The 23,496-nt window shown below is 65.3% G+C and overlaps 1 protein-coding gene across 1 annotated transcript; it reads right to left on the reverse strand.

Annotated features, from left to right (window-relative positions):
- Positions 1-453: 453 nt before the first annotated feature.
- GAL (galanin and GMAP prepropeptide) lies at positions 454-5,553 on the reverse strand. The gene is made up of 6 exons (XM_045855403.1): positions 5,421-5,553; positions 5,117-5,197; positions 4,357-4,411; positions 2,356-2,442; positions 1,945-2,028; positions 454-681 (listed from the first exon to the last, which is right to left on the reverse strand). Exons 2-6 carry the CDS (start codon positions 5,195-5,197, stop codon positions 569-571), a joined length of 420 nt encoding a protein of 139 aa, XP_045711359.1. The 5' UTR covers positions 5,421-5,553; the 3' UTR covers positions 454-568.
- Positions 5,554-23,496: the final 17,943 nt, after the last annotated feature.

Below are 23,496 nucleotides of genomic sequence, written 5' to 3' on the forward strand. Positions count from 1 at the left end.
CTCAGGTCTTCGGGACACACGCCGTCCCACCTGGGCCCCGCGGACGCCCACTCCCGGCCTCCGCCCTGCCGGCTCCCTCTTTTCTGCTCCTCACCTGCCCCCCTCACGACGCCGACCGACCCCTCCTCCGCCGCGCTGCGGCGCGCCCTCTCCCTGGAGCCTCAGCTCCCGGGCGGGCGCGGGGTGCAGCCGGCCCTGCGCTTCCGCCCCAGGGAGCGGCTCACCTGCACGGCTCTGTGTGTGACGCCTGCGCGGGGAGAGGGCCCCACGCTCCCGGACCCGCGGAGACGAGAGCGGGGGTGTCGGGGAGGCTCTCGGTGGCGGGGTCTGTTCTTGAGACTCCGATCGAACACACGTGGTCGCAGTTGGGCTCGTCCGTGAAAGCGCGGGGGCGGGGCGGGGGCGGGGCCAGACAGGCGCGGGGAAGAAGAGACAGCGAGAGCACTTGCTGGTTTTTATTTTGCTGCTCAAAGTAATTAGCAAAGGGAGCGTCGAGACGGTGACCACACAGCGCCGGAGCAGGCAGCACGGACGTCCCCCCGCGCCAGCGGGCCAGCGGGCCCGGCCCCTAAAGTCCGACCTCACTGGACTTGATGAGCTTGCCCGGCGACCGCGGGACTGCCGGCTCCGTGTCTTCCGAGGACTCGGCCGCTGGGAGGGCGGGCACCGCGTCCCCGGCCTCTGCAAAGGGAGGAGGGACGGGACACCCCCGGTGAGGAGCCCCCTGCGGCCGCCCAGAGGACAGCCGGATGTCACAGGGCTCCTGCGGCTCGGACCCCAGGTCCCGGCCGGTTTTTCCCATTCCCTGCCGCCCGCACCCGCCCACTTAGCCTGCATTCGCAACTCGCAAGAGTTTGAGAGTCACGCTTTGAGGAAGCCTAATTCCTGTCTGAGCAATAAAAACTGGCATCTCCTCATGAAAAAAGTTCCATGTTACAAAACTCAAAACACCAAGCAGAGGAAAACACAGTAAGCCCAGGAAGAGTCGGTGGGCCGCACTGGGAGCCGTGGCGCAGTCTTCCCAGGGGCCCCAGAGGGACGTGGGGACTGGGTCCTGAGAATTCTACGCCCGTCTCCCCAGCCCCCCTCTCCTAAGGAAGAGCAACTGGGCCTTAAGGCCCATCACATGCTCACACCCTCCCCGCCCGCACCCGAGGGGGACGCAGGGCTGCCAGCCACCACAGCGCTCACAGAGCCACCTGCCCCGACTCCCACTCCCACTTTCAACCCAGGCAGTGCGGGCGGGGAGCGAAGGCCTCAAGACAGAACCGAGAGTCAGCCTTGACGCGCACACACTCACCGCGAATTGCGCCCGGTGGGCCCTGACAACCAAATGTCTCTCCCCCCAGAACATCAGGGAGCCCTCTCCCCGTGTCCCCACCCAGCTGGCCGAGCCCTGGGGGGTGGTGTGACCTGAGATGACCTGGCTGAGGCCAGACCCTCACTGCTGCAGGGGCGATAAGCATCAAGCTCAGACAGAAACTCGGGGCGCGAAGGGGCCCACGGGGAGGCCTCGTCGCCCATGGCGTCTGCAGGGTCCAGAGCCGCTCATTTCAAGGCAGCCTGCCCCACATGCAAGGAGGAATCGAACCCTGACATCTGGGCGCCTGTCGGTGTACAGCGCCTGTGGGTACCGCGGCCACACAGCCACGGCGGCTGTGGCCACGTCAGAAATCCCACGGCGTGAGCTGAACCCCGAGGCCCTCTCTTCCTGGTGCCAGGTGGTCGGATGACCCTCCCTGGGGACAGTGGGGGAGCGGCAGCAACCCCAGCCCCGTAGTGCCTGGTCCCAGTTCCCGCGCCCTGTGACGCCGGCCCAGAGGGTGACCTCACGTGTGCGGGGTCAGTGGTCACCGAAGTCAGGGGAACGCTTCCCAGACTGGCTTCATTTTCGGGAGCCCAGGGTCCCCGGAGGGGAATGTAAATCAGTCGTGTTTCACTCACCTTTGAGATGCAAGAACGTCAGGAACTCCATTATGGCGCGCATAGCCTCACCCTCGGGCAGCCGCCTGTCCGAGCTTCCTAAACCTGAAAGGGACGCCTTTCACGACCCCCGCCCCCGCCCCTGGTGCTCTGGGGCTCACGCCAGCACCGTCTACAGCCCCCCCCAGGTCAGGGAGTCCCCCGCGCGGGAAGGCATCTCCATGGTGCCGGGGTCCCTCTCCTGGGGGGACCCGAGTCTAGAAGGACTCTCCGCTGTCCCCGTGCTTCCCGAGACCTCACTCTTGGGTGTTGTAGCCTCTGTCCCTGGCAGCGGGCAGCTGTGGCCGGGCCAGCCTTGGGCCACCGCCCCGTGGGGCCTGGAGGCGACGGACAGAGGAGGGACTCGGTGCCCCGGGGCTGGTGTCCTCTCACCTGACCTTGCGTCGTCCTCGGGCTGGAGCTCCCGCTTGCCAGCGAGGCTGAGCTTGTCATGGAAGGACCTGTGGTTGTCGATGGCATCTGCGCGCAGACCAGAGAGGACAGCCGCTGAAGGCCGTCATGTGCTCACACCCTCCCCGCCCGCACCCGAGGGGGACGCAGGGCTGCCGGCCACCACAGCGCTCACAGAGCCGCCTGCAGAACTGCGGCCACGGCGTGGGGGCCGCAGGAGAGGCAAGGACGTGGCCCAGAACGTGGGGTGGTGCCCGGGAGACTCGGGCCTGGGGCAGCAGGAGCCCCAGGCGGCTCCTGGAGGCACAGGCAGATGATGGGAGCTGGGGCCCTACATCCCCCAAAACAAGGGGCCCCACAGAAGGATTTTAGGTTCTGATATAATCAGGTTGTTACTTTCCAAAGACCACTCTGGCAGCTGGGTGGGACCCGGGGAGACAGAGAGACGGAGACACTGCGCAGGGGAGTGAGGTTGGGGGACGGTGTGTGTGTGTTGGGTGGTGTGACTCTTGAGAGATCCCTAGAGAGACTATGGGGGGAGCCCTGGCCGGGCACTCAGCTGGCTGCGTGTGGACACGTCACGGTTGTGGCTCCCGTCCCAGCCAGGGCACGCGCAAGCATCCGCCCGTGGCAAGTGGAACGACAAATCCATGTTTCTCTCTCCCGTTCTCTCCCTCTCTCTCTCAAATCAATAAATGAATTTTTAAAGAGAAACTATTGGAAGAAAGAATGAGGGCTCTAAACCAACCAAGTGGCCTGCAGTGAGGAGAAGGGGCTAGACCCGGGGCGGCCAGGGGACCAAGGAGGAGAGGGGGGTGAGGGCGGGCGCCTGAGCCTTCCTGTCTGCGCGGCGGACAAAGGAAGATGAGCTACTTCCCCCAGAGGCATCGTGTCCTGGGCCCGGGCACTCGGTCTGGAAGAACGGCTGAGTGAGCCCACCCGTCCGACAGGGAGTGGGGTGTCTGCTGCGAACCGTTCTCCTTGCCACTGTGTCCGTGTGGACCGTAGAGGTCAAGGGCAGACGGTTAAGTTGTACAGACTTTTGGCAAGTAGCTAGTCTAGGGGACAGCTCCTGGCCACCCAGCCCCTGGGCGGGGGAGGGGGCGGTAAACTCAGGGGTGGGGAAGGCTCCGTTCCCTGGCTCAGGAGGCAAAGCCCTCCCAGTGTGTTCAATATTCCAAAGTCACACGAAGAAGCCTTTCGGTTGAAGGGTTCCTGCTGTTGTCTGCGTCAGCGGCACCCAGGGACGAGGTGCTTTCTGAGGGGAGAGAGCTTGGGGCTGCAAAGGGTCCAGGAAAAGCGTGCGCCCCCGGAACCAGTGAAAGACCCTGTGGGACCTGAGACCAAACACACCGCAGGTCCTGCCTGTGACGCATCTAGTGTTCGTCATCTCCGCGCCCTCAAGAGGCCCCCCCGCCCCGCCCCCCGCCCCCCGCCCCGGGAGAGGGCTGACAACCCGCCGCGGCAGGAGAAAGTTCGTGTTTAGACGCGGGATTGGGAGCTAAGAGCTCCCGGAGCAGTTTAAACGCAGAGGCAGCCCTGGGGGATGGGAGCAAAGGCACTGCGGGACCCGTCAGGGTTCAAGGCCGAGCCAGGTGCCTCCAGGCGGGGGGCGGGGCAGATGGGGTCACGGCCAGGAATGCCAGGAATTCCTCCCGGAGCGGGGAAGGAGGGAGCTGAGTACAGGGGGCGAGGAGCACAGCCGGGGAACCGGCTGCAGAACCCGAGGCAGAGGCGGCCGCCTTCCGGAGCGGGGACGGGCGCCCCCTAGGGGCCGGCAGGGGTCATTACCCTACGCGGTTCAACCCGTCCTCAAAGTGCCGAGACCGCCGCGTCTCCCTCGGTCCCACTGACGCAGCGACGGCGCAGGATCGGAGGGACGCCTGGCCGCGCACGTTCCAGCAGGAGCGCAGCGAACACAAATGGGGGCAGCCGGCAGAGCCGGGCCAGTGTCGCGAGGTACCTGGGCGCAGCGTCACTTACGTGGACCAAGAAGGTAGCCGGCGCTGTTCAGGGTCCAGCCCCTCTTTTCCTTCACCTGAAACGGGAGACAGGGGTCCGATGGCGGGGCTGTGTGCCGGGCCCGGGCTGGGGGCGCCCACAGAAGCCCCAGAGGCAGCTTCTGCTCGCACCGCCCAGCAGGGTCCCCGGGGAGTCACCGACCCGCAGCAACCGCGAGACTGGGACCGCAAATGCGCGGGAGTCGTGCCTGCTCGCGGTGAGCTGAGTGGCACGGCGGGGCGCGGGGGGCGGGGGGCGGTGCCTGAGCCCACCGGTTTTCCCGGCAAGAGGCAGGAGTTAGAGCAGCGCGGGCACTTAGGGAAACGGCCAGCATTCCAGGTGCGCCCCCCCAAACGCTCTCTGCGACATGGCACTCGGACTCGTAGCTGCTTTGCCCAGTGACCCACTGACCACAGGCTCCTCGCTCGCGTCAAGTGGTGCCGAGCACGCGCGGCCGGCTCGGGCTCCACGCCGCGGAAGGGACCCTCGGGGAGTGCAGCCTGGCTCGCAGCGGCGCTGTCTGTGCCGGGGGAGGCGCGGCGGGGACCGGAGGAGGGGGCGTCTCCGCCGGGCCTGGATCTCCCGTGCCCCTGCCCCCACAGCCCAACGCCCGAAGCCGGAGTTTCCGCTCCTGGCACGAAGCGCCCACGCGCTGCCCTGTCTGCTGCTAATTTAATCGCCCCCCTTCGCTGAGAAGGGACACGATTCGGGGGGCCAACGTTTGTCCCCGCCCTGCACTTACCGGTGACCCGAGCCCCAGGGTGGCCGAAAGGGCCGCGGCGAGGAGCAGGGAGGCGAGCAGGGGGGCGCCGCTTCTGGCCATCTGCAGGGGAAGACGCGCGGGCACGTCGGGCGGAGCTCCGACCCAGCCCACCCGGGCGGGACCCAGGGCAATGAGGACGGAGCGGTTTGTGACTGCGCCCCCTGCGGCTGGCGCCCGGACAGGGGCAGGGGACGGGGCAGAGGCGCCGCGCTCCCAAGAGCGCCTACCGGCAGGCTGGAAGAAAGGGGGCGCCCCCCGCTGGGCCCCCGAGGGCACCGGGTACCTTGAACGGCGGCGGTCTGGGCTGTGTCTGTATCCTGGCGGCGGGGTGTCGGCGGTCCGGGCGTCGAGTCGTGGGTCAAATAGGGCCGGGCTGGGGGCGCTCACCGCATGGCACGGCCTCGGGCTCCCTCGACGTGTCGGCCCGCAGCCGCTGGGGCTGCTATTTATGCGGCATTAACGGCGCGTTCCCCAGCCCCGCGGCCACGTCATGGGGCTCAGTTCCCGCCTTCCTCACCGCAGCCCGATGGGGGCGGGAGTGCCCGCAATGGCTCTTTAGGGGGGGCTCTAAGCTTCGCGGGAGGGCCTCGCAGTGGTCTGTATTGAGAGGAAGGGTGGCGGGCATGGCGGAGAGACCCCCTGCCCAAGCCCCGCGCGGTAGAGACCCCGTCACTCTAAATGGAGAACCCCTATCAGCCCAGGCAGAAAGCCCCCCAAACCCGCCCTGGAGAGGCCTGGACACCCTGCATCACTGCTGTGGTGGGGAGCCCCCCTCCCATCACCAGGACCCTGGTCCCCGCCGGGACAGAGGCCCCCAGCCCAACGCAGCTCCCCCTGCCAGGAAAGCCACCAGCAGCAGGGCCAGGGACCCTGGAAGGCGGGGCAGGACCACCCCCCAGTCTCGCCAGGCCCAGCGGGACAGCCCGGGCACCCTGTCTGCCTGCTCGCACCTGGCTTTCCCACCTCTAGGTGCCCAGTGGACTTGAGGTGCCCAAACCCCGGTCCTGGTTTGCTAAAAGGGGGCGAACCAGCCACAGCTGCTGGGCTGTGGGCACCGGGAGACTGCCCCCTCCCACAGCCCCTGCACCCCATGGGCACTGCTGGCTCAGAACGGGTGCCTGCCAGTGTTCTCCCTCTGGTGCCCGGGCTCAGGACACAGAGCTGTTTTGAGCAGGGCTGGGTAGTGGTCGAGCCCTGGGGGGCTGGCGGGGGGAGGTGCACAGAGTGGCCAGGGGGTGGGCAGGTGGGCAGGGCAGCAGGAAGAGGCCGTGGCCGGTGGCCCAGGAATCAGGCAGCACTCGGCCCTCCTGGGCTTGCTCCGGGAGTACTTCCTGGGCTTCCCTCGGGGGCCCTGCCCTGCCGGGCACCCGGGCTTCTCGCGAAGGATGAGGCCATCGGGCGGAACGCTGCCTGAGCTCAGCAGGCAGCCGGTTACCGGAAGGCCGCGGCCCACAGGGCGTGCGATTGGCGGGTGTCATCGGGGACCGGGCGCGCACGGGGTCCGGGACCGGTGCTGTGACGCAGCCCTGCGCCTCTCCCACGTTTCACTCTCACGAACCCTCTGTGCCGACAGCTCCAGCCACCCCCAGGGGGAGCCATCGGCCGCCGCGTGGGTAAGGGAGGGCACGGGCGCTCGAGGACTGCGGTCAAGGCCAGCTGGCTGGCTGGGAGGGAGCAGGCCCTGCCCGTGATGCTAGCGGGCAAGGAGGGGTGCTGGCGGGGAGACTGGCTTGGTGGGGGGGTCCCAGGACCAGGGTCCTGGCTGCCACGGGGGTGATGGGGTTGCTCTCAAGGGCACGGTCTGACTTCCAGTCCCTCCCATTTCTGGCAGCTTGAGTTGGGAGGACAGTCAGGGGCGGGGGGCCTGACCGTGACTCACGGACTGGTCTCAGAAGCCCACGGTCCATCCGGGGCACTGCCCCCCACACCCCCCCACCCCGCCGGGAGGGCAGCGGGGGCTGGGAGCAGCGGCACGCCTGCGGTCAGAGCGGCGGAGGGCAGTTTTCTGCGGTTCGTCAGTGATGTGAGGGTGACGCCCTGTCGTGCCCCATGCCCTCGGACGTAGGTGGCCTCGGGGAGTGGGCAGGGGCCAGGCACGGGTGCCTGCGCCCCTGACAAAGGCCACCACCTCTCGAGAACTGCTGGTTGGATGTTGCGGGGCGGGGGGGTCCTGCGGTCACTCCTGAACACTCACTGCTCTTCTGAGAGTGTAACCAGAGAAGACACCGGCGTTGGGCTGACTGTCACTACCAAATCCAATAAGCAATGACAGCGATCGAATCTTTTATGGGCGCTTTATTCAGATGGCCGGTGATCTGAGAAGATGGAGGGTTCATACCCTAACAAACCCCCTTTCTTTCCTGGCCAGATCTTTTATAAGGGGGGTTGGGGGAGACAAAAAAAGAAGTCGGTGAGAGAGAGTCCTTGAAGTTCTTGAAGTTCGCAGCTGCAGCACTTTTATCCACGGCAGTTAGCTGTCTCCAAGTGGGAGGGTAGTCGCCTGCTTCTTCCCTGGACGGATGTCTCCAGGCGGTAACCTCTAGCCGGCACCCCGGGAGGTCAGCCACTCTTTCTCAGGCGCCAGATGGGCCTTATCTGTAGTTTCTGAAACAAAGAGCTTCACATACATATCACTTGCTAGATTTATGGCTATTTACCTTAAGCTAAAATTTTCCACGTTTTCAGTCCCCTGTCAAGAGCACATTTGTCCCGTGCCCGTCAGTCCCCCTCGGCCATTTCTCCTTCCCTTGGGTCCCAGGGTGCGTGCTCCCCGCCATCAGCGAGAGCTGGAGGCCCCCTCTGCTCTCCGTGTCCTTGTCCAGGGGCCGGCTGCTCAGTCTGAAGGAGCAGAATTCTGCACCTGAAAACTTGGGTCTGGAAACGCTTGGGCCCCAGCCTTCAGGCCTCACGGGGGCGAGGCGGCGGCCCCTGCGCACAAGCAGGGCGCTCGGCCCAACCTGGTCAAGTGACGTAGAATTTTTCTCCGAACAGCCCCAGACCTCCTCCCGGAGGCGGAAGGCTCCTGAGTGCGGGGCAGGCACTGCCCGGGAGCCGGCGGGGGCGCTGCACAGATCCGCGGGGCGTGGCCGCAGACTGGAGAAGGAGAGCACGCGGTGACCGGCCCCGGCCTCTGGCCGCTGTTCCCGCGTGTCACAGGGAAAACATCACGGGCACGGTGGGTCCGGTGAACAAAGCCACACTGAATAGTAACACGGCCGAGCTTAAAACCAAGCTGCTTCCTTTCCGTCCACGCGGGCTTTCACTGTGACCCTCTCTGGGGGACACCACAGTCGCCGCCTCTCCCTGCGCCTGGGCTGTGTCGTGACCCTGGCGGGGGAGGGGCGGGGGAGGGGCGGCACGACCCAGCGAGGAGGCGCTGCCGCTCCAGACAAAGGAGGGGGCGGGCGTCTGGCCGGCTTCCGGCACAGGCTGTGGGGGGGGGCCCACGGCCACATCCTAATGGGCTCTGTGCGCTCGGCAATGACCCAGCTGGAGTCATCGTCAGCGTGTCATCTCGAAGACGGCCCGGTGTGTCACAGACAAAATGGGTCGCCATTAGAGTAATGGAGATCAAGCAGAAAGCGTGATTTCCCCAGGTGCGCTGAGGCGGCCCGCCTCCCCCTGGAAGTCCTGTTCACTCCCGTGGAGAAAGCCAGCAGGGGGAGGGGGTGGCGGGGGCTGGGCAGAAAGGGCGAAGGCGCAGAGACCCAGAGAGACGCCGCCTGCTCTGCCCGTGGGGCTGCAGCAGGGAGACCCAGACACGGAAAAGCAACTGTGCAAATAACCTCCTTGTTGTCCCAAGAAGGTCTGTTGATCCAGGGAGCCTGACCTGACAGGTGAACAGAATTGGCCCGATGGGGCCCAGCACTGAGGGCTAGGCGCCCATTCAGGTCCTTTTCCCTGCCTCCTTCCGGCCACCTGGAAGGTGGGTGTGAGGGATGGGGCTGAGCAGCCATTTTGGGCCACAAGGCGATGACGTTGAATGACAGCGAGGCTGAGGGAGGCTGGGTCTCGGGCTGCCCCCTCCGGGTGTTGAAGCCGCTGTTGTGCGGGGTTTTCTATTACGTGCAGTTGGAACGACGCGTGTTTAGGGCGGTGCTTCAGGCAGAGCTGGCCACGCGTGTTCGATGAGTGAATGAGTAAATGAACGTGAATGAATGGAGGGAGGCCCCCTTCCTCCAGTGCTGGTGAGGAGCTCAAAAAGGGGGAGGCTCGGAAGAGCGGATGGTGGATGGGCACCGCCCACCACCTCTCCAATCCCCCCCACGACTGGGGAGGTGGGGAAACGGCCCAATGGTCACAGCGACCCAGAGCCGGCTGGTCTGGGACCCGGTGAGGTCTGCACGTCCTTGAGCCTCCCCTCCCTGACTTCTTCCTGCTGCCCCTGCCCCAACACCACTCCACTGACAGGGGTCGGCAGGAGCATGCCCCGAGCTGCGGCTCAGAAACAGCACCATGAGGGTGTGGCTGCCGTGGGGGCCGCTTTAATGCCCTGTGCGGGTTTTGGAGTGACGGGTTCTTCTGCGCGACTCTGCTGCGGGGTCCACGATCCGTGTGAAGACGTGCTCACCCTGCCCACCCAAAGGGTTGGGTGCTTTTACGAGGGTGCAGGCTGAGGAGGGGGCGTGGGGGGGGCCACAGGGGTCAGTGCTTTGGGGACACTTGGTGAGAGAATTCTCTCCTCCCTTTAGGTGGCTTTTGGGGACGCCCCTCCTGCCACTTCTTCAGACATCTTGCTGGGCACAGTCACATCCAGCTGCAGATGGGGCCTTTTTATGGATGCTGAGATCAGGGTTCGGGGTGCCCCTCCCCTGAGATCAGGGTCCCCAAGGCGACCGTCCCCTCGGTTGCCCGGTTTTGCAGAACTTGGAATAAGCCACAGGCGTGCTCAGTCCAGACCCACTGTGTCTCTCCACCCCTGCCTGGCGGCTGGCGGCCCGCTGGACACGGCTGGCGTTTGCAGGCTCCCCCGGGAGAAGCTGCGTGGAGGACCTGGTTCGTCGGTGTTCCGTGGGACCCACACATCTCGAATCCGTGTTCCCTGGGATGCTGTCTGGAGCACCCCCCGCCCACAGCGCCCACCACCCTGGCAACAAGACGGGACTGAATGGGCCGGCAGAGTTGCTGGCCTCTCCCGGGGCGGTGCGTGAACGGGGCCCGGGGGTCTGGGGAGGACGCAGGGGCGGCAGCTGTGCTGGGGGCCACCGGGCCTCTCACTGAGCCCACAACCCCGCACTGACCGCACCCCACGCAGACTCCGTGCGAACCCTCAGGTGAGCAGAGTGGGGGCCTTGTCGTGGACGGTCATTTTACATGTCCCAGGCCCTGGCTGAGGCAACCTGGCCGCCCCCACCCCCAGCCACCAACCTCCCTCTCCCCTAACCCACCCACAGCACCCTCTTCCCCCTGCTCCCCACCCCCCGCCCTGTCCTCCGCTGCTGCCTGGGGCTCTGCCCTCCGGGCCCCGCCCCTCCGGGCCCCGCCCCGCCCCTCTGGCCCCTCCCCCCGTCCAGACCAGCTTCCCAGGGGGCCGTGTTGCCCGGAGTCCAGGAGTCCAGCTCACCCCGGGTGACTCACACACCGGGTTTTTCCTGGTGGCTCAGGCGGGATGGGGCCGGGGTGCCGGGAGCTAGTGACTCAGCCGCGGGCCCTGGGCGGCTGCACCTGTTCCTGGCTCTGAGTCGGGCCGCGGCAGCCCACCTGGCTGACGGGAGGTGGGCGCGCAGGGAGAGGGCGGGGGGCGGGGTGGGCAGAGCGGGGCAGCCGTGTCAGAAGAAGGGGCCACGTGCTCCTGGGGCCTGCGCTCTGCGGAAAGGCAGCCTTGTCCCGCTGCCCGCTGGGACCCGCAAGCCCTGGGGGACTTCGGAGACAGCGAGCCCCCAACAGCCCCGTGGAGGAGGAGGAGGAACCCACGTGCGGAGGGGCACAGTGAGCGCTGGGCGGGCCGAGCGCTGGCACAAACACGGACCCCCCCCCCGCCAGCGCCCGGTCAGGGTGGGCTGTGCCTTCCCCGGTCACTGCCTGCCACCCCTGGGGGACCCCAGCAGCGGTGAGGGTCCTGCGTGTCTCTTCAGCGTCTGCTCCCTCCTCCCCTCTGCTCTGAGCCTCCTCGTGTGGCTTCGTGTCTCTGTGAGCCTAGGGCGCCCGCCTGCGTCAGCCGTGGCCAGGGCCTGTCGGAGGGTGACAGCGTCTGGCCCGTGGCCAGCTCAGTGCTCCTTCCCTGAGACAGCAGCGGGCCCGCTGGCGGCTGTTGGCTGGAGCCGCTGGGGGGCCGGCTGGCAGGGAGAGCTCCCTCCGCACGGGCTCCGTCCCATGCTCCGAGTCTCCGCAGGGGCGGGAGGTCCCCTGCCCGGGCGGCCGCCGGTCTGCCTCCGCGCCGGTTCTCCTGCACGTGGTTCTGGGGGACTGCGGAGACCAGTGCAGAGGCGGGGCCTCTTCTCCAGCCGCGTGGCCTGGAATCTGCCACCAGCCCTCCTGGGCCCCTTCCCTCCCGCCTGCCCGGGGTGGGGCAGTGCTGCAGCTCCCGGGACGGGAAGCAGAAGGGACTGGGCCCTGGCAGACAACCCCCAGCTCTCTTTCTTACATTTATTGATTTCAGAGAGAGGGAGGGGAGAGAGCGACATCAACTTGTTGTTCCACTCACTTTTGCATTCATTGGTTACTGTTTTTTAAACATGTTATTTATTTATTTTCAGAGAGAGGGGAAAGGAGACAGAAAGGGAGGGAGAGAAACATCAGTTGGTTGCTTCCCGCACAATCCAACCCAGGCTTGTGCCCTGACTGGGAGCTGAACCGGCGACCTTTCAGTTCCCAGGCTGGCGCTCAGTCCCCTGAGCCACACCAGCCAGGGCTCACTGGTAAATTCTCGCATGTGCCCTGACCGGCGATCGAGCCCTCACCCTTGGCGTGCTGGGGAGCCGCTCCAACCGGGTGAGCTGCCCCGCCGGGGCCGGAGCGCGCCCTTTGGGAGGCCCTCTGCACCCAGCCCCGGGGGTGTCGTGTTGGCAGGAGACACAGCAGTGTGAAGCAGTACCGTTCACCCACCATCATATCACTTCTTAGAGAGTTTTTAAGGAACGCCAGTTGTGTCTCTCCTGCTCCCAGAAGGGACCCCAGCAGCCGGGCACCCGTGTTCTCTCCCCGGTGTTTCCGTTTTCGCTGCAGTGACACACGTAAATGAAAAAAAAAAAAAAAGAAAAAGGCCAAACGGCTGCTGTGTTCTTTCCTCGCACCTGGTCGCTGACGTTGGTGCGTCCCAGTGGTCTCTCGGGGGGAGGACCCCTACTGTCCCTCTGTGGTCAGGTACACGACCCCGCCGACCGTCCCTGGGCCGGGGACAGGCACCGGCAGCGCCCGTGTCCTGGGGCGGAACGAACCGTCCCCTGCAATGCCATCCAGAGTCAGGTGTGGTGGAGAGCTCGCGGCGGGGACAGGGGACCCGGGCTGTGGGCATCTCGGCTCCTTGCGAACACCGAGTCTCCTGCTGGAAAGGCTCCCCCCAGCCCGGGGACCCTTCGCCCCGAACCCGGGCTGGCTGCCGGTGACCCTTCCCCACGTTCGTTTGCTGGGGCTGCTTGTCAACCCCCTACACTCCAGGCCGCGTCCACCGCAGGAAAACCAGCTCGCTTCCGGGGGCTCTGCGGGCTGGGGGGGCGCACCTGCCCAAGTGCCTGTTCTGGGCATTTCAGGGGACCCCTCTTGGTGCCGGGTGAGGGGTGCCTTCTGGGTCTGGCTCCTGCTGCAGAGCGGAGTGTGGTCACAGTTCGTCCCGGGTGTGAGGGCCTCGGTCCTTTTTTTTTTTTTTTTGGCTGAAGGACATGGCGCTTTGCGGGAGGGCCACAGGTGTGACATGCCCCGGCTGCTGGGCACGCAGGCTGTTCCCGGCTTTTGGCGACTGTGAGCGCCACCACCGCCACGGACGGCCGGGCACCCGTTTTCCGCTCGTTGGGCGTCTGTCTAGGAGCTGAATCACTGGGTCCTACGGCGATTCCACATGGAACTTTTTGAAGGACTTTATTGCGTTCGACAGTTTGGTCATCATGGATATTGTACATTTGCTTTGATTTGCAAATATTGCACTGAAATACTTTTCTTGATTTTTCGCGCCCCCCCCCCACGCCTCGCCCAGCGTTGTGCGTCCGAGACAGTGACCCCACCCCCCACCTTGCCCTGGTCCTGGCCCTGCGGGGGGGGGGTCCGACCGGCGGGGAGAGGGGACAGTCCAGGGCGTTTCTGGGAGGCGAACTCACCTCCGTGGTTTTGCACTTGCTGTCCCCTTGCTCTAGACTGTCCTTCCACTTAGGGTGACTGACCATCCCGGTGTGTGTGAGACGGAGGGGTCTCCAGGACGTGCCGAGCAAACCGGGATGGTCGGTCGCTCTGTTCTCACCGTGTCTGTGCTGGCTGCTTCCCCTCGCCCTCCGCCCGTGTGGCGGAGCTGTCTGAGCCCACGCCGCCGCCCCGCCCCCGTCGGGCCCTCCTGGGCTTGCCCCACACCTGCTCCAGTCTCCCCCTGCCCCAAACAGCCCCTCAGGCACCCCTGGGGAACAAAGACACAGGACCCACTGCTACATCGGAGTCTGGGATGGACCACAACTAAACTCTGAGTCCAATAAGTGCGTCCCATGCAGTATTTGGGGCACGTTACCCTAACATGTTGTTTACTGTTATCTGAGATTCAGATTTCACCGGTGCCCGGCATCCGTGGGCAGCCCTAGCGGCTGGGGTTCGGTGGGGCCTGTGGGGGCCCCCGTCCTCCAGGGCCGAGCCTCTCGTCTCGGGGTGAGCTGTTCAGGAGCCACGCCCCTCCGCTCTTGGGGCTGAGTCCCGTCCTGAGGAAATGAGAGGCCGCCGTGCGCACCATATGGCGTAGAAGAAGGCAGATGGGGTGGGAGGGCGGACAGGAGCGCGAATTAGGAGGAAGTCGGTGGACAGATCCTTCGCGGGGAGAGGTTTCTGCCCCCTGCCACACACTGCCGAGGCAAAACAATCGAATTCTCCAGCCCCGTGATTATATTTGAAGAGGCAGGATGACTCCCCAAAGGAAGGACACGCGCCAATTACCATGGCCAAGGCCATCTTTCCCGGAGCACGCACAGCTGTCCCGCCAGCTGCCCAGGTGGCAGCGCCCCCCCCTACCCCCGCTGAGGACCCCGGGCCCCCGCTGACTGAGTCTGTGGGGGGAGGCCGTACTCGCCCGTGGGGTGGGTGTGGGCGCTGCTGTGGTTTGGGCAGAAACACGGGGGGAGCAGCGCCTGCCCCCGGGGGTCCCGGCCGCTGGGCTGGTGGTCCCAGCAACTGCTCATCCCGGCGTCCAGCCGATCCCACTCCCCAGCCTCCCGTGGCCAGCGAGTTCCCGGCTACTCGTTGCCACGTAATACACGGCCCCCGGACTTCGTGGCTTAAAGCAAGCTTTATTTGTTCGGGGTGTGCGGCGCGGGCGGGATCCGGCAGGGATCCGGCTTGTCTCTGGGGCCCGAAGCCTCGCCTGGTGGCTCAACCGGGGCAGGTGCATCCACTTTCGAGACCACGGACTCACGGGCCTGGGGCCGGCCCCCCCACCCCACCCCGCGGCTGCCTGCCAGGGCTTCCTCTCAGTCCGGAGCCCGAGTCCTGGAGGGAGGAGAGGCCCGAGCCTGGCAGAGCCGCACCCGGCCGGTTGGATGGGCCCGCACGGTTACAGGGTCACAGGTGTCGCCCCCATGCAAGGGCGGCGCAATGGGCCCCACCTGTCGGCGGGCAGGTGTGGAAGCGTTTGTGATTTTTAACTCCCCGCAGCTGTCACCCAGCTCAGGGGGTTCTCGCTGCTGCTGCTGCAGACACTTCTCCGGGACGTTGCTGTAGGCCTGTCCGGAGGTTATTTTGCTGCGTAACCTTCCAGGTTTGAGGCGTCAGACGTGCAGGGCGTGTCCTCCGGGACGCCAGCGTGGCCGCGCTCCCTCACGTGTTGCTGACACGCTGGAGACCACGCACCGTGCACGTGCTCCCGCGGGCTCAGCTCACGAGGGAGGCCGTCGGAGCTGACGGCCTGCTCTCAGGACTTCCTCTTCCCCGCCCGCCGTCCCCGCCGAGTCACTTGTTATCCCGTGTGCATGCAGAAGATGAAATTATTGTGTCCTGGCTGGTGTGGCACAGTGGGCTGAGCGCCAGCCTTCAAACCCAAAGGTCGCCGGTTCGGCTCCCGGTCAGGGCACAGGCCTGGGTTGTGGGCCAGGCCCCCCATTGGGGGCGTGCGAGAGGCAACCAATGGCTGTTTCTCCCCCTCTCTTTCCCTCTGTCTTCCCTTCTCTCTAAAAGATAAACAAACTCTTTGTAAAAATAAAAATAGGAAAATAAAATTATTTTTTGATGTTTGAGGGTTCTTCTCCCCCTCTCATTTATTTTGATTCTCAGTGATGAAATCAGAAGCAGAATAGAAACCATCCAGGTAACAACGGGCCAAGGTTTTACCTCTTTTATTAAAAAAAAACAAACCACAGCTTCATGGGTGGATAATGCATTAAAAAATCAACACTGATATGAAAGGTGCCCGCGAGAGCCCCCCTCCGGTGTCCCCACCCCGCAGCGAGCGCTGGCTCTGCGCGGACCCCGCCACTCGAGGCCGCCGGGCGGGGCTTCCTGGATGCAGACGCGGGGGCAGGAGCTGGGCAGAGCCAGGCAGAGGCGCGGCCCACCCGCTGGGCGCCGCGCTGGTTTCCGCTCCCCCGGGGCACCGGAAGTTCCCACGTCGGTGTGTGGAGAGCAGCCTCCCCCTCTGTGCCAGAGCGCGGTTGGTGCGGCCTGCCCCTGCTGACGGCACCCGCCCGGGCCCTGCTTTCCCAGGACACCCCGGGGCCTGAGCGTCCGCTGCCCCCTGCAGGCGGAGCACTTGGACTTCCCGTCTAGAGCAGCGGGGGATCCAGAGACAGGACCCCCTCCTGGCTGGTCCCAGCCTATGCGCACCCCCACTGCAGGGGGTGCGGGCCTCAGAGCTGGGCCAGCCGAGCGGGGGCATCCGGGCTGAGTTGCGAGCCTCTCTCGGTTTCTTGGGCGCCCGCTGCCTCCTGGTGGGAGGCACACCCCGGGGGCCCAACATGAGGACCCGAAGGGACCACGCCGGGAGGCGTGTCTACGTCTCTGCTCTGGAAGCATCTCGCGGGCATGGCCTGGCACGTGGCCCCGGGACAGTGCGGCGCAGGGCCCACCGCCACTGGGGGGCGCCGCACACCCCCGACGCTCCCACCGCCGAGCAGTCACGTGGGGGAGGCCCCTCTCTGCGTCCTCAGGCTCACCAGCCGCCAAACACGGCGGGGATCAGCGGGAATCGGCCCATTTATGCTCGTTTGCTATTTCCGGTTTTGAGCCACGAGAAGGCGTTTGGTAAAAACGGTGATTAGCTTTAATAACTAACAGTGTCACCGTCCCCTCCAGGTAATTCGGTCTTACCTGAAGCCTCGGCGCTGTGACAAGGGGGAAAGGAGCATTTATTTTCTCCTCTTGAAAAAGAGTTCAGCCGTGAACATGACTGTTAGCAGTATAGCCTGTTAACCAAGAACGTACTTCAAAATTATCTTGAAATGTTTCCTCTCCCAGGAAACAGCATACAGTAATGAAGTCGCGTTTTCATGAAGGATAAAATGTCCAGAAAGGAAAGTTCTTAGAAGGAGAATGCATGACAATGAGACAGTGAGACTGGACCCCTCCAAGGGGAGACCCCAGGGAGGGGGCCACGAGGGGGCAGGAGGAGGGGCATGTGGGGGTGGGGGGGGAGGCGTGAAGGGGCAGGAGGGGCCCGAGGAAACCAGCCGGCCCTTGGCGGCCCAGCCCCGCGGGAACCAGTTGAGCTTCGAGACGGATGAAAGCCAGGCCGCCGCCGCCCAAGTCCAAGGGCACCCACTGTGCTGGTTCGGGTGCAGTTCGCTGGAGTCGCATTAGCGGCTGCTTTCTTTGTTCGGTGTCTCAACTGCAGTAATCTGGCTCCTTTGGCCGCTCTGGTTTGATCTCCCTCCCCCAGCCGCGGGGCATGAGAGGGCCCATTAGAGGCCCTTTCATCTGAGGGCTCCTTTGTGGATGCAGTCCGAGGGGCTGCTGAGTCAGGAGGGGCTGAGGTGGCCGGTGGGGGCAGCGCCCAGAGGCGCTGGCCGGTCTCTGGGCCTCTGGAGCCGGGGTGGCCTGGGGGTGGGACGGGGGTGCCGGCTCCCTCACGTGGGGGAGCTTCCAAGGGGCGGGGGCTGCCCTCCGGTCCCCACCCCGCTGATCAAATGCGGCAGATGTCTCGCTCTATCGGGAAACCGGGTTGCAAAGCCATGTTGCCAGTTTGTAGCTCGTTGGAGAACCTCCCCTGCAGCTGGCGAAGTGCTTCGCGGGGAAGAGAGAGGGCGCTGGGGCCTGGCACCACGTCGGCACCGCCCGCACGGCGGGGCGTGCTCGCCCGGAGCCCAGAGGTGGGAACGACCACGCGTCCGCGGGCAGAGAACGGACAGACGCACCGCAGCCCGTCCACCCGGCGGACTGCTGTTACTCAGCCCGAAAGGGGGAGGGGATCGCACCACCCGCTGCGGGGGCGGGGCCTGAGGACGTCACGCGGAGTGAGACGGACCGACGGCCAAGGGCGAATCCCACAGGACCTCGCTCCTGCGAGGCCCCTCGAGTGGTCGGATCCACAGAGAACGGTGGCCGGGGAAAGGGGGAATGGGTGTTTAATGGGGCAGAGGTTTGGTCTGGGAAAATGGAACGTTCTGGAGATGATGGCGGGGACAGTCTCAGAGCGGTGTGAGTGGGCGTGCTTACGCCAGCGCGCCGTGCACTTGGAGATGCATCCAGCGGTCGGTTCTATGAGGCATATATTTCACCACGAAGTTTTAAAGTGAAAATAAATGACCAGAAGGAATAACTATCCTCAAAGCCCAGCAATCCCCTACAAATCCCCTCCTCCCCCCAATAATGGCGTTTGGAGGACCGTTTCTGCAGATTTCCGAAACCACCTGCTAGGCCCCGCTGAGCTCCCAGGAGAGAGGGTGGAAAGCGAGGACGGGTCAGGAGCCGGACACGGCGAGAACGATCCGCGGCGCCTGGGCCCCTTGACGACCCAAATGCTTCCCCATTATTCCATAGCCTCGCGCCCGCCGGAGTGGCACGCGGGTGGCGCGACCCCGCCGGCGGCGAGGCTGTGCCAGGCGCTGCGGCGGAAGCGCTGTGGAGTGAGGGCTGCGGCTCAGATCTGCAGCCGCCGAGCTCCCCGCCTCACCCCTTGCCCGTGCGCGCTCCACCCGAATGCGGGGCTGTCCTGCTCAGACAGGCCTAGGGCGCGGGGTGTGGGTCTCTGTTTTCTTGGGGTGGTTAGTCCCGGGGCTGGGCATGTGCCCTTCTCCCAGGGTCCCTCTCCCTGGGGGCTGGGGACCATGGCGAGTTGGGGACACACCGACGTTAGAATGGGGCAGTGGAGGGCTCCCCAGATCAAACCAAGTGCAGAACCCTATCCCTCCTCTCCTCCCCGCTCTGGCTCTGGCCCAGCACCGACGCATCGGTCCCCAGCCCCGGACACAATTCGGGCACCTGTCCCTCAGCCGCCATCTGCAGCCCCAGGTCTGGGAGCTGAGGGCGGGAACGGGCCCAGGCTTGGAGACCACACCCCCTGTGCGCTCATCCCGGCCTGCAGTGCTCGGGCTCGCCGCTGCCCCCTTCCTGCAGAACTGCTCGCTGCCACTGGGGCCTGCCCAGCTCAGAGAGGCCGGGAGGCCCACCTGCTTCTCTGCTCGACCCTAATAGGGACCAACAGTTCGACTTCTTCCTCAGGGATGGGATAACCCTGTGAGGCCACTGGCGCCTCAGGGTCCCCATGGACCAGGCTGAGGCTCGTCTGGCCTCTTCGCCAGCCCCCTCACTTCCTTTGAGGTTTCTCCCAAGGTTTCTCCCTCAATTACCAGCGGCCACAGGAGGGAACCCAGCCCAGGGCAGGAGTTAAAAGCCGAGAGTTTGGACTTACTCCGACTTGGGCTCAAGTTCTGAATCTTATACGCTGTGTGGGCTATTCGCCAGTTCAGTGACCCCCAGTCCTACCCTCTTCACCTGCTTGGGCCAGTGCCTGGCAGCCTTTTTGTACCATGAGGTCCCCCCAATCAGGAGTTATGGGAGGAGTCTGGGTATATTAGGCACCTCACTCGTACTGGGTTCAGACCTCCTCCCTCAGAATTTGGGACTGGGACTAAGGTCGAGAGGCCAAGTCCGAAGAATGAAAACTCCCTGCTAGGAATGCCACCTCCTGCCCTTCGGGAGGCTGGGAGGGGACGGCAGCAATGGAGCCGCAGGGCAGAAGGTAAGAGACCAGGGACAGAACAAGCGCTGGGGATTCCTGTGTCCCCGGCTGCAGGGCTACCTGAGGCCCCACTGCTCTCTTGTCCCCGAGGTCCCAGAAACTCACCCTGAACAGCGTCTCCATTTTAGCCTGTCACCTAGAGTCCGTCTGTTTCAACCACCTGAGACTCCAAGCAACTCGGAGCCGAAACCATTACCCTGCTTCAGTAGTGAGGGCGCAGAGGCTCAGGGAAGGTGAGCGACTTGCCAGGGGTCACCAGCCAGAGAGGGCAGAGCCAGGACTCACAGCCAGGCCCCCAGGCAGGGTGGGTGCTGGTCCGCAGCACACACAGCAGGTCAGCCCGCAGCCTCCCCAGGCCTTCTCAACGCCCCACCCCCGGGGTCTGTCCCGGCTCTGCCACCTGCCCTGGATCACCGGTTTAGCCCAGGCAGCCGGGAGCCTGCTGAGAGAGAGTGTCTTTGGGGACATCGGCTCTGCTTGCTCAGGCACGACGCCCCCAGGACGGGTGTCTGACATTTCACAGACACGGGCACTGGGGCTCCCAGTGGGAGAGGCCCGTCCCGTCCAGCTCCTGGACTGCACTAGGCTGACGGGCCCCGGGGACGCTGCTGCTGCCCACGGCGTGTCGGGTGGGGCAGCTGAGGCCAGGCCCAGCGGCTGGCCTGGGACACGGACTTCCCACTGAGCCCTGGACGGGGCCGCTGGCTTCCAGGCCCAGACCCGGCCCCCTTCCCACCATGACAGGTGTCACCTGCAGCCACAAGGGAGTCCCCATGCGGCTGACACACAGACGCAGACACAGGTGTTAGCTCGGCCCCCAGGCCGTTTTAGATCAGACAGGAGGAGAGCCCCTCCCACCCGTGCGAGTGCGCACAGATACACACCCTGGCACGCACGGGCGTGTGCCTGTTCATCCCTGTGAGCACATGCACACGTGTGACTGTGCTGGTGTCATGCGTGTGCAAACGTGTCTGCATGTGTGCTGGTGTGCATGTGTGTGTGGGCGTGCATGCGCTTGTCCGGTGTGTGTCTCTGGGTGTGACGGACCCTTTCTGTCCCCAGGCCCTGCCTGGGTCTCTGCCCCCTGATCTCAGGATCCTGAGCTGGGACCTGCCCAGGGAGGGGCGGGGGAGGCGTCTCCTGCATGTCACCTGTGCAGGGACTGGAGGTCTGAGTGGCTCTTTCCCTTTTCCCAACCAGTGGCCCTGCCGTCCCCCTGGCCCCAGGGCCCCTGCCCACCCGGCCCCAGTCCTGTGCTCTCGCTCACGACTCCCGCCCCAGCCTTCCCCGCAGCTGTCGGCCGCACCACTCTGGAGAACATACGAACTCAGTTTGCCAAATCGAATTTGACTTATTGGGTTATTTTTGCCCTTTTAAAAAAGCATCACCATGCCTGGTAGGGCTCCTAATTGAATCATATGTAGCAAATGAACTTTTATTTTTTAAAAAAGCCAATTGCCTGAAAGCGTCATGAAGTGGGGAGATGCTTCTGCCCGCCTCCTGCCCTGACTGGCTGAGCCCACCCTCCCCTGAGAGACGCCCCCACACCTCACGGCCCCGCAGGCCACAGGGGGTCATTTAGAGCAACAAGGACTCACTCTGGCTAAAGACACACCACTGCCTGCGTGGGGAAGGGCTTTGCTTCCTGGCTGGGGCGGCCCCTCGCCCCCCCCGCCCAAGGCCGGGCCCCCCTGGGGTGTTTCCCACCCCCTGTGTGGGCTGGGCAGCCGGTCACAGCCAGGCCCCAGGGCTTTTGCAGAAACAGGGACCCTGAGCACGGGCTGGCCCCCTGGGCCGGGTGCCCAGGCCCACCATCCTGCAGAGTAGAGTCTTCGTCTGGGGCTGAAACCAACAGGTGTCGGTTTCTCACAGGCCTGGAGGCCAGAGTCCAGGGTCAAGGTGCTTTGGGGTAGTTTCGTGTTGAGGCCTCTCCTCTCAGTGGGCGGGCGGCCGCCCTGTGGGTGCAGGGACCGTCAGGGCCAGCAGGAGCAAGCGACAGCAGGCTCCCTGAGGGGGTCTCTTCTAACAACGTCACCGAGCCCATGATGGGGCCCTGACCCAGGACTCCCATCCAGCCCTGATCCCTCCCAAAGCCCCCATCTGCTGCAAGTGCCCTCGCCCTGGGGTGCAGAGGTGGGGGGCACCTACTCCATCCAGAGCACACAGCCACAGCTGCACGTCTCTGCCCCTGCGCTGTCCCTGTCCCCAGGAGCCACTCTTGCTCCTGTGGACACCTGACCTGTGTGTTTGTCACCCCACCCCAGGGGGCCCCGAAGGGCAGCGCCCCCAGCCATGTTGCAGGCTCCATGGATTTCATTAAGGCCTCTGCAGAGCCTCTGTCCTGCTGAGCTGTGGCCTGGTGACGCGGTCCTGGGGACCCCTGGGGCCTGCCTGCAGCCCCAGCCGGGGTCACAGCAGGCTGAGCAGCGGCCCCCTCCCCGCCCCCCAGAGAGAGAAGCTAGGGACCTCTCCCGCATTGACATCGACCGACGCTGCCCGGGGCCTGGAGATGAGGCTCCTGGCTCCCCCTCCATCGGCAGGGGAAAGCCCCTGTGGCCTGTCTGTGCTGAAACCATCGGAGCCAGTGGGCCGACCACGGCCGCCCTCCCTGCGCCGGGGACACAGGCGGACGCTCTGGGGCGGCCGTTTCCGCGGTTACTACACTCGGGCGCTGTTTCCCTGTGTCCGAGGCTGAGACACGGGCTCCTCCGTGGCTGTGAGTCCGTCCGAACTCCTCCGCGTCCTCCTAGAGGTGCGGGCGCTGCCCACAGGCTGACCCGCAGGGCCGAGGGCGCGCCAGGGGCCGGGCTCCGGGCGACGCGAGAGGGACCTGCCGCCACCGCCCGTGTGCGCGCGCCTCCAGCCACGCCATTTGCATTTTCATTCCTTTACTCGGCTCCCCGCGGTGAATTCAATATTCGAAGACGCTAAGGCAAATGGAGATGGATACTCCGATCGGCTCTGGGGTCGCCTAACGAGATTTAAGTTTCATTTGACGCCATTAAAAACGCATCTCGAGACTATCTGCCAGAATGAAGGACCTGAGCTGGGAACGTTCTGGAGTGCAGGGGGGCCCCCAGGGAGGGCCGGCTGGAGGAGGGCGGGAAGCGCGGGGCGCGGGGCGCGGCTCCGAGGGGCCGCGGCGGCTGGCTCACACCCAGGGTCCGTCCGGGCCGGCCCGCCTGGCGGCTCCTCTCGGCAGAGCCCTCGCGCGCCCTCCACGTGCCAGCCGGCGCCGGGTCTCCCTCCCGGCCTGAGGCCGAGCGGCGCCCCGCTGTGTGTGGGGGGCGCACGCTTCGCCCGCGGCGGACCCCGACTGCCTCGGTGCCCTATCTGTTCCGAGGAATGCTCTCGTGAACGGGGTGTGCAAGCGATCCGTTAAACCTGTTTCCAGTTCTCCTCGGGCTGCGCCCCGAAGTGGGATCCCTGGCTCCCGCGGGGGGGGGGGGGCGCTCTACGCGTGTTTTCCGAGGAACTGCCCGTCTGTCTCCCCGCCAGGCGGTGCCGTGAGACCTGTGCACCGGCCGCCCGGGGCGCCCCGCCCTCCCCGCGGCTTGCCGTGTCCTTTCCGGCCGTCCTCGCCCTTCCGTGTGGGTGGCCGCCAAGCCAACGGGCGCGGTACGGCGTCTCCTCGGGGTCGGGTCTGCGTCTCCCCAGTGACTGCGGACGGAGGTGGTGCGTCTGCTCACGGGCGCATCGGCCATGCGCACGCCTTGTTCGCAGGATCGCCCGCCCGGGCCCTCTCTGCTCGTTTTCAAACCAGGTTGTTGGTTTTCTTGTTATTGTTCACTTTATTCCTTCTGTGGCCAGCGAATGCCCCGTCGTGTGGTTAGGTCATAATTTGCTTCTCCGTTCACTTGGACGTCAGGGCTGCTTCTGCTTTTGTCTCCCGTGAATAACGCTGCCACGGACAAGCGTTCGCGTGGACTCACGTTTTGAGTCTTCTCGGGTCTACCCGCAGGGCGGGCATCGCTGGCTCGCGGGGCAAATCCACAGTCAACCTTGTGAGGAGCGGCCAGGCTCTCTCCCGAAGGGGCCGCGCCATTTCGAATTCCACGGACAGAGC

Source organism: Phyllostomus hastatus, unplaced genomic scaffold, assembly GCF_019186645.2.
Source record: "Phyllostomus hastatus isolate PE091 unplaced genomic scaffold, TTU_PhHast_1.1 phas_scaffold_11, whole genome shotgun sequence".
NCBI lineage: Eukaryota > Metazoa > Chordata > Mammalia > Chiroptera > Phyllostomidae > Phyllostomus > Phyllostomus hastatus.